At 35.6% G+C, this 17,566-nt stretch overlaps 1 protein-coding gene across 4 annotated transcripts in view; it reads right to left on the bottom strand.

Annotated features, from left to right (window-relative positions):
* LOC141514339 (disintegrin and metalloproteinase domain-containing protein 2-like) overlaps nucleotides 1–17,566 on the bottom strand; it is a 141,683-nt gene that overhangs the window by 58,512 nt on the left and 65,605 nt on the right. For all 4 annotated transcript variants that reach the window (XM_074225101.1, XM_074225109.1, XM_074225118.1 and 1 more), the window contains exons 10-11: nucleotides 12,467–12,548; nucleotides 5,264–5,400 (exon numbers count right to left, since the gene is read on the bottom strand). In XM_074225101.1, coding sequence (XP_074081202.1) covers nucleotides 5,264–5,400; nucleotides 12,467–12,548 — 219 coding nt within the window. The remainder of the gene's footprint in view (nucleotides 1–5,263; nucleotides 5,401–12,466; nucleotides 12,549–17,566) is intronic.

Here is a 17,566-nt window from a genome sequence, read left to right as displayed (position 1 = left end):
GCATACTTTTCAGATCATGATACAATAAAAATACATGTAATAAAGGATTATGGAAAGATAAAACAAAAATTTAATTAGAAACAGTAACTTAATTTTAAAAAACAAGTGAATCAAACACCAAATTATAGAAATAATCAATAATTTCATCCAAGAAAATGATAACAATGAGACATCACACCAAAATTTATGGGATGCAACCAAAACGGTTTTGAGGGGAATTTTATATATCTTCAAATGCTTATACAAATAAAATAGAGAAAGAGAAGATCAATGAATTAGGTATGCAACAAAAATAGCTAGAAAAAGAACAAATTAAAGATCTCCAATTAAACACCAAATTAGAAATTCTGAAAATCAAGGGAGAGATTAATAAAATTGAAAGTAAGAATTGATGTAATAAATAAAACTAATGGTTTTATGGAAAGAACAATAAAATAGATAAACCTTTGGTTAATATTATTTTAAAAAGAGAGAGAAGATAACCAAATAACCAGTATCAAAAGTGAAAAGGGTGAACTAACCACCAATGAAAAGGAAATTAAAAAGATAATTTGGAACTATTTTGCCAAACTGTATGTCAATAAATTTGATAACCTGAGTGAAATGGATGAATTTTACAAAAAAATATAAACTGTCCAGATTAACAGAAGGAGAAACAAAATAATCAAATAACCCCATTTCTGAAAAATAATTTGAAAAAACATCAATAAACTCCCTAAGACAAAGTCCACAAGTCATTTAAGGAACAATTAATTCCTCTTCTACATAAACCATTTTTAAAAATAGAAGTTGTGCCAAATTCCTTTTATGATACCAACATGGTGCTATTATCTGAACCAGGAAGAACCAAAACAACAAAAATTATAGACCAATCAACCTTGATGGGTGCAGCTCTTCTCAGCAGTTCAGAGAGCTAGGACAACTATAGAAAACCTGCTATGAATAATGCTATCCACATTTAGAGGAAGAAAAATAAAATAAAACAAAATAAAAAACTCCTACAGAATCATAATGAACACTAAATTAAATTTTTAAAAATTTCTATTATGTATTTTTTCTTATTTAGTGGTTTTCTTTATTTTCCCTTAATTCTTTTTTTTTAGGTTTTTGCAAGGCAAATGGGGTTAAGTGGCTTGCCCAAGGCCACACAACTAGGTAATTATTAAGTGTCTGAGACCGGATTTGAACCCAGGTACTGCTGACTCCAGGGCCGGTGCTTTATCCACTACCACTATGCCACCTAGCCGCCCCTCTTTTCCCTTAATTCAAATTCCTTAATCCAAAAATGATTTATCAGTAAACATGTTAAACTGAGGGGAGGGGGTGGGGAAAAGAGGGTGGAAGGAAATTATGTAGCTTAAAAATATACATATGCATGTGGATGAATGTTGAAAAACTTTCATAGCATGTCAATTGTTAAAATAAAATCTCAATTGAAAACATTAAAAAAATTAAGTAATAGGAGACAAATGTTTGCAAAGTTTTTCACTGCTCATGGCTTAGAATGTCAATAAATAAAAATAACAAGTCTCTAGATTTAGTGCTTTAATCAACCAAATAACCAAAAAGATGCTTTATAAAATATCAAAATTCATTCAGAAAAACAAAAGGACTTATACAAATGAAGGGAGCATGGTTTTATCAGGAGACAGCTAGTTGATACAGTGGCTAGGACTCTGGACCTGGAGTCAAGAAGACCTTAGTTCAAATCAGATCATGGACACTAACTGTGACTCCAGCCAAGTCATTTAACCACTGTTTGCCTCAATTTCCTCAATATTGAAATGCAAATAATAACAACATCTACTTCACAAGGTTGTTATGAGAATTAAATGAGATAATATCTATAAAGGGTTTAAACCAGCTAACTAGGTGTAAAGTGGAAAGAGTACTGTATCTGGAGTAAGACCAGAGTTCAAATTCAGCCCCAAATACTTACTAGTTATGTTAACCTGGGCAAGTCATTTATTCCTGTTTGCCTCCTGTTTACTCATCTGTAAAAAGAGCTGGAGAAGGAAATGGCAAACCACTCCAGTAACTTTGCAAAAAAAAAAAAAAAAAACACAAAACAAACAAATGACTGCACAAAAAAAAATTATAGTTCATTTCTTTTTCCTTTCTTCCCTTCCCTTGTATTCTAAATTAAAATAATGTAAAAGTTTTTTTTTCTAAAACAAAGTGAACAGTAACTTAGAGGCATGCAAGTAGAAGAAAAGCTGTTAAGAATGAGATTTTCAAAATAATCAGATTGAAAGAACATCAGTTTTCTATAAACCAATACAACTTCTTTTGAAAATGGGTCTAACAGATAATATAAACAACAAAAATCTTCCCCCTAAAATATGATGAATTAAAACTTAGATGCATGGATGCTATACTTCAAGAAATAAAAGGAAATTACTCATTTAAAAAAATAGAAAACAAAGTACAGACAAGTAGAATCTACCTGATCTTAATGGAAAGAAATACCATGGTCCTTTTTTTTTTATAAAATTCATGATTTAAAATTCCTATGATCTATGAAGATATTTCAAAGTAATAACTCCTTTGTTTCTCCATATTGGTGATTTTTCAAACATATATATATATATATATATATATATATATATATATATATATAAAATCTTTCCATCATGAAAAGGAACAATTCACACCTTATTCTTTGTGATTTCTATGTATATTCTTTAAATTCTCTGTACAGGATGTGTCTAAGATGTTGGAAGTCATCCTCTAGTTGAATATGCACAAGAGATATAGATATGAATGTAGATATAAACTATACTTTCATCATCTATATAAATGTAGGCATTTGTTCTTATTTTTCATTGTTGAAGAGGACAAAATGACATCAACTGTTTTGGAGACAAATTGCAGTATGTCTGACTGTGGCTGTTCAGATCATTATGTGGAAATCTGAGGTGGATCTTTAAACTTGCATGTTTCTTTTGACTACTTCAATTCTGCCTTGCTTATAGAGCATAGCACCCGTTTTGATGAAGGCATGCCATAATAGACAGTTCTATGCCAGTGTCTCCCATTCTGCACAATCAATTCCAGAGTTCTTGAGAGACTTTGAAAATGTCTTTGCAACACTTTTTCTGATCCCTCTGTGAGTACTTACTCTATGGAAGTTCTCTATAAAATATTTTTTTTTTGCCAATGAATGTTTGGCCAGTCCATTGAAGTTGCACTTTCTACAATAATATTTGAATGCTTAGCAGAGAAAGGACCTTGAGAAAGGACCTCATGGTCTGGTATCTTCTCCTGCCAGGTGATTTTCAGACCTTCTTAAGATAATTTAAATAGAAGAGATTCAGTTTCCTGGTATGGTGCTGGTAGACTGTGCAGGTTTCAATGGTTCAGAACACTGAGATCAATGCAACAGCTCTGTAGATCTTCTCCCATACTTTCTTTCAGAGCCTCTCAAATACTGAGCTAGCTCTGGCAATGTGTGTGTCAACCTTATTATCAATGTGCACTTCCCTGAAAAGTATACTGCCAAGATTAAGTGAACTTATCCACAGTACTCAAAACTTCCCCATTTGTTGTAACTGATGGTTCCAAAGGCTGGAGAGGGCTAGCTTATGAATGGCAAACAGAGCATTTTATATTTGACACTACAGATAGTAGGGAGACATTGGAGTTTATTGAATGGGGGAGTGGGGGAGCAGGGGTGGGGAAGAGTAAACAAGTGCAGCATGAAGCATGTAGCTTTAGGAAAATCACTTTGGTGATTGAAGAGAGGATGCACTGAAGTGGAAAGAGATCTGAGGCAGCCTGATTCACTTGCCAACCTGAGAGATGAAGGCTTGCACTTGTGTGGTGGCAGTAAAAAGCAGAAAAGAACTAAGCAAGACTAAAAGATGTTTGTATTTTTTCTCAGAGGCATAGTGACAAGAGTACCAGAGTCGGGGTTATCCTTGCTGGGTAACTAGGGGCAAGACTCTTCATTTCTCTGATCTTTTATTTCCATATCTATAAAATGGGGAAGTTGGACTAGACAACCTCAATTGTTGCTCCCAGGTCTGAATCTGTGATGCTATGATTAGAGACCCTTGGAGCCAACCAATCAGTCTTCTACTATGAAGTCAGTTGATGTACATTGATGAAGTGCCTGCTGAGTGTCAGGAGAAGACCAACACTGAGTGAGGTTTAGTTCCATTCAGCAGATACAGCACTGTCAAAGCTGACCCTTCCCAAGCTCAGGGGCTGGTCTGTCTTGGAATAAAGGGGTCCCAGGAGGACTGTTATGGATGGTCAGATTAGTCCCTGTCTTTGTTTTTCCTTTATTATCTTTTAGTTACTTTCCTTAAATCAACCAAATATTTTTACCCTTCATGATTAAATCTTTTACAAAAGCAATAGTTCACTGGTTAAGTAAGGGAAGAGTAAAAGGAGGGCGGGAGGAAGGAAGAAACAAAGAAATAGAGGGAGCATATTTAAAGTGAAAATAAAATAAAATTTAAATAAATAAAACAAAAGAAGGAAAAAACAAAAAAAATGGAATCAAATCAGTAATCAAGGAAGCTACTAACTGGTATAACTACTTTGTAATCAATCTTTCAATAGTAGTAGAAGTGATTGGCTGCTTTCTTAAATCTTGATGTTCTGTAGTATCCATACCTTTACTGGCAAAATTCAGAAGCCTCATATTAGCTATTTTTCACTTTGGTTAAGTATTATAGTCTTTATTGGCTGATCTGTTTATACCTGGTTCAATGCTTACTTCAATCTCTCATTCTCCCAAACATAGAATCTATTGTGGTAATCATATTTATTACTATTATTACATGAAAGCTTGTTGTTGGTGCTTGTTATAAGTTAATATTCATAATACTTATTCTTATATAAGGATTAAATCCCTACATTTTAAATAGCTCAAGGAACAAAAAATGTGCAACCATCCACTATGCAAGTAAATAAAGTAGTGAAAGATAGAATGGTTTTACAAACATACAGATAAACCTGCTGGTTCCTTTGAATTCAGGTTGTATCTAGTTCATTCCTAAGTATAAGGCTCTGCCAAAAGCCATGCAGATTATGTACAATATATGCTTCCACTATATATAATTTGATTTGGGAGGAGAAAAGATTGTCAGTTCTATGCACGGTTAAAATGTTAACTGATACACTTACATATGCATATATGATAAATAGTTATATATGTAATTATATATATATACATATATACATATGCATGCCTCTATGTAAAACAAAGATATAATTTCATTGGGTTAGATATTTTATAAAGAAAATGTCTTACATTGCTTCTGGATTCATTATGCAGACAGATCTTGAACAGTCACACTTTTCCACATCATCATAAGCCATCCCCATGCTATGACCCAGTAACTGAGCAATAAGAACAGAAAATGTCTCCAGACTTAATGTACTTAGATACTAAAAATTAAAAAAAAAGAAAAATTACCACTAATGAAGATCTAAATGAAAATGAAAGAATTAAGATAACTGAACAATAAACTAGAATCTCTGAATGGAATACAATATTTAATTCAATAAACATTAATTGTGCTCTTACTATGTAAAGACCTTAGTTTAAGCCTTGGACATATAAGAATAACAGAGGACCTTCTCTCAAGGAACTTGCAATTGATTAGAAAGGATAGAATGTACATAAATAATTGCAATAAACATTAGAATATAACTGAATGCATAATAAATGTAAAATAGAATGGCATGAACTATCTGAGTTGGTTATAATCATATATATTTCTAGGAAATCATGGAAAATTTCATTAAAGAGGTGTTACCTGAATCAGACCTTGAAGGAAAAGATTTCAAGAAGTGGATAGAGCACTGGCTCTGGAGTCAGGAGGACCAAATGATACAAGACAAGTCACTTAACCCTACTTGAAAGGAAAAAAAAAAAAGAAAAGGAAAGAAATGAAGGAAGGAAGGAAGGAAGGAAGGAAGGAAGGAAGGAAGGAAGGAAGGAAGGAAAGAAAGAAGAAAGAAAGAAAGAAAGAAAGAAAGAAAGAAAGAAAGAAGAAGAAAGAAAGAAGAAAGAAAGAAAAGAAAGAAAGAAAGAAAGAAAAGAAAGAAAGAAAGAAAGAAAGAAAGAAAGAAAGAAAGAAAGAAAGAAAGAGGAAGGGAGGGAGGGAGGGAGGAAGGAAGGAAGGAAGGAAGGAAGGAAGGAAGGAAGGAAGGAAGGAAGGAACAAAGAAGAACTAGAGGGAGCATATTTGAACTGAAAATAAAATAAAATTTAAATAAATAAATTTTCCTCTAAGCAATGCCTTGGTTGCATCCCCAAAATGCTGATGTATTGTCTCATTGCTTTCATTAACTTTATTTTTTTAATTTTATTTTATTTTTCCAATTACATCCAAAGGCAATTTTCAACATTCATCCATCTGCAAATTTATCAGTTCCTCATTTTTCCACCCCCCTCCCCATGGCAGCAAACAATCGGATATAGATTGTACATGCACAATCATGTTTAACCTATTTCCATATTAGTCCTATTGTGAAAAAGGAATTAGAACCAATGCAGGGAAATCATGAGTTAAGAAAGAAAAAAACATAAAAGAAGTCTTAAAAAATGAGCAATAATATATTTTGCTCAACATTCAGACTCCTTAGTTTTTCCTCTGGATGTGGATTGCATTTTCCATAAATCTCGCAGGATTGTCCTTGATCTCTGAACTGCTGAAAAGAGCTTCATCCATCACAGTTGATCATCTCACAATGTTGTTGTTAATGTGAACAATGTTCTCTTGGTTCTGCTCACTTCACTCAGCATCAGCTCATGAAAGTCTTTTTGTGCTTCTCTTATGTCTGGCTTCTCATAATTTCTTTTTTTTTTAAATTTTTTTATTCTCATTTTGTACAAATGGTTTTTTTACATTAATAAAATATTCTTGTTTAAGAGTAAATGAAATACCCCCTCCCCCCATAAATATATACTTGCTTGAGCGATAAAAAGGAGGGAAAAAAATTAAAATTAAAAAAAATAATAGTAATAATTGTAGGTATGGCCAGGTGGCGAAATGGACGAAGCACCAGCACTGGAGCCACGAGCACCTGAGCCCAAATCCGGCCCCGTAGACCCAACAATCACCCAGCCATGTGACATGCAAGCCACCCAATCCCCACTGCCCTGCAAAAACCAAAAAGAAGAAAAAAAAGACCCAAAATAAACTAAAATAGTAATAACAGTAGGGGTGGCTGGGTGGCGGACAGAGCATTGGCCCTTGAGCCAGGAGCACCCGGGTCCAAATCTGGCCTCAGACAACCAACAATCACCCTGCTATGCGTCTCCAGGCAGGCCACTCAGCCCCATTTGCCCTGCACCCCCCCCCCAAATAATAATAATAATAATAAATGTGCTTCAGTCTTTGTTCCAACACCAACAACTCTGTCACGGGTGGATCACATTCTTTATGGTAAGTCCATCACAAAAGTTACTTCCATATTTTTCCACTGTTGCCATTGCTGATCGCAACTCCCTCCTTTCTTATTTCTCCACTACCATGTACTATATTTTCTCTCTCCTTTCACTCTGACTCTGCTGTAGGTTACCTGAGTGGCGCAACAGACAGATCCCTGGTCCTAGGGCCAAGTAGCCCTGAGCCCCCATACCACCCCTTAGGCCCAGCCTCCACCTGGCCTTATGGTCCTGGACAGGCCTTCCAATCCCAGCCCCTTGCAAGAAGTAAAAAAGAAGATGTGTAATATCTGACCACTCTTCCCCCCATGGTCCATCCTCTCCTCCTTTATTCACATCCCCACCCCTTCCCCCTGCTCCCCCCCTCCTTCTTATTCCAGATGTCTATACCCCATTGAGTATATTTGCTGTTTCCTCTCCTAGCCACCTCTGATGAGAGCAAAGGTTCTCTCATTCCCCCTTGCCTTCCCCCTTCCATATCATTGCAATAGCTCATTGTAATAAAGAAAAATCTTATTATATGAAATATCTTGGCCTATTCCCCCCCTCTCCTTTTTCTTTCTCCCATTACATTTCCCCTTTTTTCTATTGACTCCATTTTTACACCATATTTTATCTTCGAATTTGGCTTTCTCCTGTGCTTGAACTATAAAATTTCCCTCTACCGGCTCTATTAACTGAGAAGGTTCATATGAGTATTACAGTGTCATTTTTCTATGCAGGAATACAAGCAGTTCATCCTCATTAAGTCCCTCATATTTTCCCCTTCTCCTCCAATCTCTGCTTCACCTGAGTCCTGTATTTGAAGATCAAACCTTCTGTTCAGCTCTGGCCATTCCAAAAGGAACATTTGAAATTACCCTGGTTTATTGAAAGTCCATCTTTTTCCCTGGAAGAGGACATTCAGCCTTGCTGGGTAGTTCATTCTTGGCTGCATTCTAAGCTCTTTTTCCTTCTGGTATATTGTATTCCAAGCCCTACGAGCTTCCAGTGTAGTTGCTGCTAAGTCCTGTGTGATCCTGACTGCAGCTCCACAATATTTGAACTGTGTCCTTCTGGCTGCTTGTAATATTTTCTCTTTGACTTGGGAGTTCTGGAACTTGGCTATAATATTCCTAGGGGTTGGTTTTTTGGGATCTCTTTCTCTGGGGGATTGGTGGATTCTCTCCATTTCTATTTTGCCCTCTGTTTCTAGGATATCAGGGCAATTTTCCTGTAGTAATTCTTTGAAAATGATGTCAAGGCTCTTTTCCTGATCATGACTTTCAGGTATTCCAATAATTTTCAAATTATCTTTCCTAAGTCTGTTTTCCATATCAGTTGTTTTTTCAATGAGATATTTCACATTTTCTTCTAATTTTTCATTTTTTTGGTTTTTGAAGTATTGATTCCTGATTTCTAGTAAATTCATCAATCTCCCTGAAATCTATTCTTTGTCTGAAGGATTTGTTCTCCTCAGAGAGTTTTCTTATCTCTTTTTCCATCTGGACAATTTTGCTTTTTAAGGCATTCTTCTCCTCAATAACTTTTTGAACTGTTTTATCCATTTGACCTAAGCTGGTTTTTAGCATGCTATTTTCTTCAGCATTTTTTTGGATTTCCTTGACTAAGTTGCTGACTTCATTTTCATGTTTTTCCTGCATCTCTCTCCTTTCTTTTCCCAGTTTTTCTTCTAACTCCCTCATTTGATTTGCAGTCTTTTTTGAGCTCTGTCATAGCCTGAGCCCAATTTCTGTTTTTCTTGGAGTCTTTAGATGCAGGAGCTTGTGCTTCCTCATCTTCAGACTGAGTGTTTTGATCCTTCTTGGGCTCATTTGCAAAATATTTCTCAATGGTATTCCTCTTATTTCTCTGCTTGCTCATTTTCCCTGTCTGGGCCTGGTTTTGGGGGGGGCTTCCTGAGCTTTTGGGACACTCCCACAAGGGTCTCAGTGTGTGCGGCTCTGTCCTCCCTCCTGGTCTGTGAATGACCATATGCGCCCCACCTCTGCCACAGGGCTGAGGTGGGGGGCCCTGCTGTTCTATGGGGGGCCTAGACTGCAATCAGTATCTGAATGTGGTCAGAGCCCCAGAGTCCAGTTCTAGAGGCAGAGAATAGAGCTCTGCAGTCTCTCTCTTCACTCCCCTCCCTCAGCTCAATGGGCTCATGCCCTGGGAGCTCTTGCTTACCAGCTTTGCCTGTTTCTGTTCCTGGATCTGGGCTGCTGAAAGACTGCTGCTCGCTGTATGTCCTGAGGGCTGGGCTCCATGTGCTCACTCTGGCAGGGGGCCCAGTTCCCCTACTTTGTGCCCGGGGCTCCCTGGGGTGTAGCTCCAGAGACTCCCCCACTGCTGTGAGTTGGGGCTCCCAGCACCCTGGGGCTACCTCCGGGAGGCTGAAGTTCTTTTGCTCTGGTGGGCCACCCCTCTGGTGGGCCGCCCCTCGGACCTGGGGAGAAGAGCCTTTCTGCTCTTTTCCAGGTTACCTTGAGTAGGAGAACTACCTTGCTGGGTCCCTTTGTGGGTTCTGTCTCTGGAAAGTTTAGTTAGAGTCCTTAGTTCATAAGTTTTATCAGAGAGAGTCTAAGACTCTATCCTTTCTTGTCACCATCTTGGCTCCGCCCCCCTCTTTCATTAACTTTAAAAAAAATTATAACTTCTTTCCCTGATTTGTTCTCTGATTCATGATTCTTTAGAAATAAGTTAATTAATTTCCACTTAATATTTAATATTTAAGATAATGATTAAATATTAATCATTTTTCTGTGTGGTGCTTTTTTTCTTTGGGTCTGTGCCTTTTTTCACAATACTACCCATGCTGAATTATATTTTATATGCTCTATTTTTGCATTCTTATAGACAACGGTATTCCATCACATTCATTTACCATAACTTGTTCAATCATTTCCCCAAAGGATGAACATTTTCTTAATTGCAAATTTTTTACTATCACAAAAAGAGCCATTATAAATATTCGTTAATATATGGGAGCTTTTCCTCTTTCTTTGATCACTTTAAAAGTATAGATCTAATAGTATTAGTCCTAGGCCAAAAGCTATATCCAATTAAAGAGATTTGGGGTACATAGTTCTAACTTGCTTTCCAGAATAATTAGATCAATTTTTAGCTCCATAGTAGTGTATTAGTATACCTGTTTTCCCAGATTTCCTCCAATATTTTTATTTTGCTTGTGAGTCGACTTTGTCTGTCTGATAAAAATGAGGAAGTACCTCAGTTTTTAACATTTGCATATCTCTTCTTATTGGTTGACGATTTAGAGCATTTTGATCATTAATAGTTTGGATTTCTTCCTCTGAAAACTACCTATTTGTATCTTCTGACCTTTTATAAAATGGAAAGTGCTTTTCCTTATAACTTTGACTTAGTCCTCTATACATCTTAGATTTGAAATCTTTCTAAGAGAAATTAGGTACAAAGAAGTTTTGCCCTGATCTCAAATTTTAGCTATATAGGTTTTGTTTGAGCAAAACCTTTAAAATGGTATATAATCAAAATTGTTAATTTGGTCTATTGTGAACTTTTTCTTTTCTTTTGTCATGAACTCTTCCTCTATCTATATAAATGATAATTTCTTCCATCCTCCTCTAATTGGCTTATATCACCCTTTATGTCTGAATCATGTACGTACCCTTTTAGAGCTTATTTTGATGTACAATGTGATATTTGGGTCTACACTTAGTTTTTGTCACTTGGCTTCACAGTATTACCAACAAAGTTTTTGTTTTCTTTTCTTTTTAGCTCTTTTTGCAAGGCAATGGGGTTAAGTCACTTGCCCAAGTTCACTCAGTTATATAATTATTAAATGTCTGAGGTTAGATTTGAACTCAGGTCCTCCTGACTCCAGGTCTGGTGCTCTATTCATTTTGCCACCTAGCTTCCCTATCCCAATAACTTTTATTGTACATTCTCATGCCAGTTGTAGACATCTTTAGGTTTCTCAAATGGTAGGTTGCTATATTGATTTACTTGTGTATATTATGTGCTTAATTCTATTCTACTGATAACTCTATCTCATCTAATACCAAATTGCATTAATAATCTTGACTTTGTAGAGTAGTTTGAAATCAAGCACTGCTAGATCTCCTTCCTTTCATTTTTTCATTTATTCCTTTGTTATTTCTGACATTTCCTCTGTATTAATTTTGTAATTTTAGGGGCAGGTAGGTGGTGCAATGGGTAGAACACTTGGAGTCAGGAGGACTTGAATTCAAATTTGGCCTCAGGCACTTAGTTATGTGACCTTGGTCAAGTCACTTAATCTCATTGCCTTAAATAAATAAAATGAAATAAATGTACAGAAAAAACTTTGTAATTTTTTAACTATATAAAGTAGTCCTTTTGAAATCTGATGGGTATAACAAGCAATATTGTCATTTTATTAATTAACTTGACCTTCCCATGAGATATTAAAATTCCTCTAATTTAGATCTAAATTTATATGTTTTATAATTATCTTTATAAAGTTTGCACATGCACATGTACACACATATGTATATACACATATGTGTGTATGTCTTGGCAGATAGATTCCCAAGTATTTTTATATGTCTGTAGTTATTTTTAATGGAATATGGATGATTCATGTGGATTTATTTTATATCCTGCAAATCTGTTGAATTTAATTGTTTAATTGTTTTTTAAGTTGATTTTCTTGGGTTCATTAAGTAAACAATCATATCATCTGCAAAAAAGTAATAGTTTTGTCTCTTCTTTACCTATACTTATTCTTTTAATTCCCTTTTCTTCTTTTATTGCTATAGCTAGCATTAGTAATAGAATGCTGAATAATAATGGTTATAATTAGAATATTCTTGCTTCACTTCTGATCATATTGGAAGGGCTTCATGGTCTAGTGAGCAAGTCTAATCCTTGAGTAATTCTCCTTCTTTTGGAACAAAATATTTTTTAATTTCTTAAAAATTTCATATATAAATATCAGAGAAGCAACTTCCCTAGGACATCTATTGAATATTATATTTAAATAAAGTAACATGACAATAAAGAAGAATTCTAATACTCTATATAAATATTAGTGGTATTAATTAAATAATGCCATACCATAACAACCGCACCAGCATAGTTTCTTTCACACATCTTTCCTTGAAATGTTGCTCCCATATATTTCAATTTATTCCTATAACTTAAGTACAAAAATAAGTTTTATTTAAAAAACATATCTTTGGAAAAATAGGCAAAATTCATTTTCAATGGTTTTCTATAACAATTTGAACTCATATGTTTAAGAATTCTCTAAGAATTTTCAAAGTACCTCTCAGTCAACATATGACACATAATAGTCCTAATGTTTCTGCTTCTTTTAAAATGTACAATAAAATACAAATTCACATAAAAAGAAAAGAAGGGTAAACAACTTGACAGTAAAAAGTAATTAAAGTTACTTTGAAATAACTATAGATTTATTGTTTCATGAATGACCATGGCCCAAGAATTCATCACCAAGCATATAGACTACTAGTGTGATAAGTTGATCCTTAGAAAGTAAATTCATTCTCTTGCCAGGATCATATCTGAAGTCATTTTAGCATGGTAGAGCATTCTAGAACTTGTGCTCCATTTGCTGAACTTTCAAAAGTCCAAGGTCATTTCCACAATATAATGAAAAAAAAATGAATTACATCTGTGAGGGTCAGAGTAAAGGAACGTCATCATTTCAGAAGAATCAAAAATGGCTATTATTCAAAGAATGATGAAGAGACAGGTATACACATATAGTAAATGTGAGAAAGAGGCAACATGTAACAAATAAATAACTAAGAAGATGCCAAGTAAAGGAATTAGTAATGAAATTTATGATTACAAAAGAAGTTGGGATCTACTAACATCCACATGAAGTTAGAAGAAATTAAGAAATATCCCTGCAATGTTATGTGAATCCTCTGAAGTGAACCTGGGAATAGAGAAAAGTTGCATAGGATAGGTAGGAATGAATAGGTGATAATCTGCACACTTGGAGAGAAGATACAAATGAGATTTCTTTTCTGTTTGAGAATGTTTATTATCTGAAAAACATTAAAACTCAAATTTAAAGTTACTTGCTGGAAATTGCTTACTAAACAGAGAGAGACACACATAACATAGTGCTGCTCGTTCAGTGAATTTGATCTAATAGTTCCAATGCCCCAGCTTGGGATACTTAGGGAGCAAAGTAAGAAATTTGTCTCTCCAAGGTTACTAGGATCTGTAATTGTTAAGTCCAATGAGCCTTCATCCATTCTCAGTTTCCTTAATCGTGTAATGTTTTACACTGTTAACCATTCATTTCTCTCTTCTGGTAGGTTTTGTATCCCCTACTCTCTATTCATTCTTCTACCTGTAGGATCTAGCACCTTTTCAGTTCCTTAGTCTGATCATCATAGACACACTATTGATATGAATGACTATGACTCAGTGTGCTTTCCTGTCTTTCTTAGTGTCTTAACTAGTTCCCATGGGTTCAATTATTATCTCAACACAGAAAATTCCAAACTCCACATACCTAATCCCCATTTCTCTACTGTATTTTGGGCTCATAGTACCTGCATCTACTGGACATCTCAACCTGAATGTCCTATTGGATACCAACTTCAATATATCCAAAACAGATTTCATTATCTTTACATCTAATCTCACCCCACCCTTTCTAACATAACTTTTTTCCCCAACAATAATACCACAATCCTTTTAGTCACCCAGGATCACAGTTTCATAGTCATTTTTAATAATTCTTTCTCCCTCACACTATCATATCCAATCAATCAATGAGTCTTATCAGTTCAGTTTTTACATCTCTCCATCTTCCTTCAAAGAGAAGGAAGATACAAAGAGTATAGCTACTATCCTAAAAACCCTGAATTTATGCTACCATTCATATGGGAACCACCTCTTTCCTAGACTACTGGAATAGACTCCTAATTTGACCTCATCTCCCCAATTCATCCTCCATATAGGTGCCAAATTGGCATTACTAAACATGGGTCTGACAATGTGATTTCCCTTATTTTGGAATTTATAGATCTATTTCTAATACTGTACTTACAATTTCTGTTAATATACAATCTCACAACATTTCATTCATTCTATGCTTTAGTTAAACTGTTCCACACTTTATCAAACCCCACTTTATCTGATTTATTTAACCATCTCTTCATGTTTTGCATACTTTCTGTCTACCTTGCCTAGAATACTATTCCTTTTCCCCTCTACCTCTTGGAATTCAGATCTGCTTTCAAAGTTCAAGCAAAACCCCCTTTATGATGTCTTTCCTGATCACCCCCTCCAAATTTGTTTTTGTTCTTTCTCCCTAAAATTACTTTATATTCAGTTTGTATTTATTCTATATCTTTGGAAACCAAGAATTGTTTTTAATTTTTGTCTTTTTGTCCTTAGTGTCTATGTCTATACCTTGCACATAGCAGATATTTAATAAAGGCTTGTTTAGCACCCAAGATGGTGGAGAGAAGACAGGCACTGTCTCCTGGTTTTCCCTCATAAATAATATGCAACAAATCTCTTAACAGAAATTCAATCAACAAAACCCAGAAAAAAGAAGCTAGGAGGAGGACATTTACCAACAAGGTCTGCCTCTGGAGATTGTGGGTAAGCCAGGGGCAGAGAGCAGGGAGCCAGTAGGGACAGGGTAAGAGCTGGACTAACCTATGATCAGTTGCAGAAGCTTTGACTTTGGGAGCCACAAGTTCCACACAGATAGTTACAGAGTGCAGATGGACATCAATCTACTGGGCTCAGCTGGTCTGGAGGACCACAGGCTCCATACTTTCATTTCAGTGGAGTACTCTTTCCAGAATAAATACAGAATTAGCCCCCTTAGCCTCACCCAGGCTCAGGAGTGGGCAGCAGAGATCCCTCAGCTGAATAGGGAGATCAACTACCTTGCCCCAGGTCCTAGACCATATTGTTCAAGGATAACAGCATCCAGCATTGCCATTCACCCCTGCCAGGCCTAGAGAGAGGGCCTCAAATCAAGGTCAAAGACACTCCAGAGAAAGCAACCAGCACCCCCTACTGGATGGTCCACTTGGAGTCACTAAATCCAATGAACAAAGCCTCTAGGGACCTCAAAACAAAGGTCAGAGAACCAACCCCTCCCCAACACAAGATCTTCAGAAAATGAAGGAAAGCCAGTGAAGGGTGGGAGCATAGAAAATTATCTTGGAGACAAAGACCCTAACTCAGACATATCTAGAAAATACCCTCTGTAAAAGGATACCAAAATGAAAACACCAAGACATATTGTGGTCGAATTCCAGAACTATCAAATAAAACAGAAAAACCTGCAAGCATCCAGAAAGAAACAATTTAGATATCAAGGAGCCACAGTAAGGATTACACAGAATCTGGCTGTATCAACATTAAGGAACTGAAGGGCCTAGAATGTGATATTCTGAAAAGCAAGGGAGCTTGGAAGGCAGCCAAAAATTCACTATGCGGCAAAAATGAGCCTTCTCTTCCAGGAGAAAAGGTGAACATTTAATGAAATAGGAGACTCCCAACTTTTCCTGATGAAAAGTCCTGAGCTAAATAGAAAATCTGGAATCAAGAGACACATGAAAAGGTAAAAAAAGGGTAAAGAAAAAACTGCTTTTGATAAGATGAAACTGGCTATATCCCTACCTGGGAGAAAGACTATCAAGAATTGTAACTCTATTGGAGAAAATACACTTAGCCAGAAAGAGCAGACACTCATGACTTAATGACTCTGATAGAATTATTTAAAAACAACACCTCCTTAAAAAGGGGAATAGTAAAGAGATGGGAAGATAGATAAGATTGAATGGGGTAAATCACATTACATATAGAGGTATAAAGGACCTAATGTAATAGAGGGGGAGAAGGGACAGAGGTGAGAACTGCCTGAATCTTACTCTCATCAGATTTGGCTTAAAGTTAACAAACCCACACTCGGTTAAGTTAAAAAACTTATCTTACCTTTCAAGTATTAAAAGGGAAAAGAGGGAGGGGGGGAAAGAGGAACTAACAGAAGGAAGGGAAGAAAGAAGGGGGGAAGGAAAAGGGAAAGAAAGGGGACGAGGGAAAGAAAAGGGACAGGGTTGGATATAAGGAGTTAAACACACTGAAGGTGGTGGTATTCAGAAACAAAATACTGGGGAATATGTATAAAGTGAAAAAAGGGGAAAATACAAACAGAGAGAGAGAGAAGAAAGTACAGAGGGCAATAAATAGTAATTTATAACTTTGAATGTGAATGGGATGAACTCTCCATTAAAAAGTAAGTGAACAGTAGGGTGGATTAAAAAACAGAATCCTACAATATGCTACTTATAAGAAACTCATTTGAAGCAGAGAGAAACATGCAGAGTAAAGGTAAAAGGTTAGAGGAAAATATATTTTGCTTCAGCTGAAGTGAAAAAAAAACAGAGGCAAGCAATCCTTATCTCAGACAAAGCAGCTGCAAAAATAGATAGCATTAAAAGAGATAAGGAAGGAAACTTTATCCTCCTAAAAGGTACCATAGACACTAAAACTATTTCAATACTGAATATATATGCACCCAATGGGACAGCAAGCAAAATCTTAGAGAAGAAGCTGAAAGAACTACAGGAAGACATAGACAGCAAAACTCTACTAGTGGGAGACCTCAACTTCCCACTATCAGATCTAGATAAATTGAATCATAAAATAAACAAGAAAGAAGTTAAGGAGTTAAATACATTGTTAGAAAAACTAGATATGGTAGACTTATGGAGGAAATTGAATGGGGATAGAAGGGAATATACCTTTTTCTCTGCAGTACATGGAACTTTTACAAAAATTGACCATGTACTAGGACATAAAAACCTAATGATTAACTGCAGAAAGGCAGAAATAGTGAATACATCTTTCTCAGATAATAATGAAATAATTGTCATTTGCAATATTGGGCCAAGGAGATATATACCCAGAACCAATTGGAAACTGAATAACCTTATTTTAAAGAATGAGTGAACCAAAAAACAAATTATAGAAAGAATTAACCAGTTTATCCTAGATAATGATGAAATTAAATACCTAAATAACCCTATCTCAGATAAAGACATTCAACAAGCCATTATTGAACTCCATAAGAAAAAATCTCCAAGGATAGATGAATTCACAAGTGAATTCTATCAAACATTTAAAGAACAATTAATTCCAATTCTA

The sequence above is a fragment of the Macrotis lagotis genome, chromosome 1 (genome assembly GCF_037893015.1).
Source record: "Macrotis lagotis isolate mMagLag1 chromosome 1, bilby.v1.9.chrom.fasta, whole genome shotgun sequence".
NCBI lineage: Eukaryota > Metazoa > Chordata > Mammalia > Peramelemorphia > Peramelidae > Macrotis > Macrotis lagotis.
This window is presented reverse-complemented; position numbering and strand designations above follow the sequence as displayed.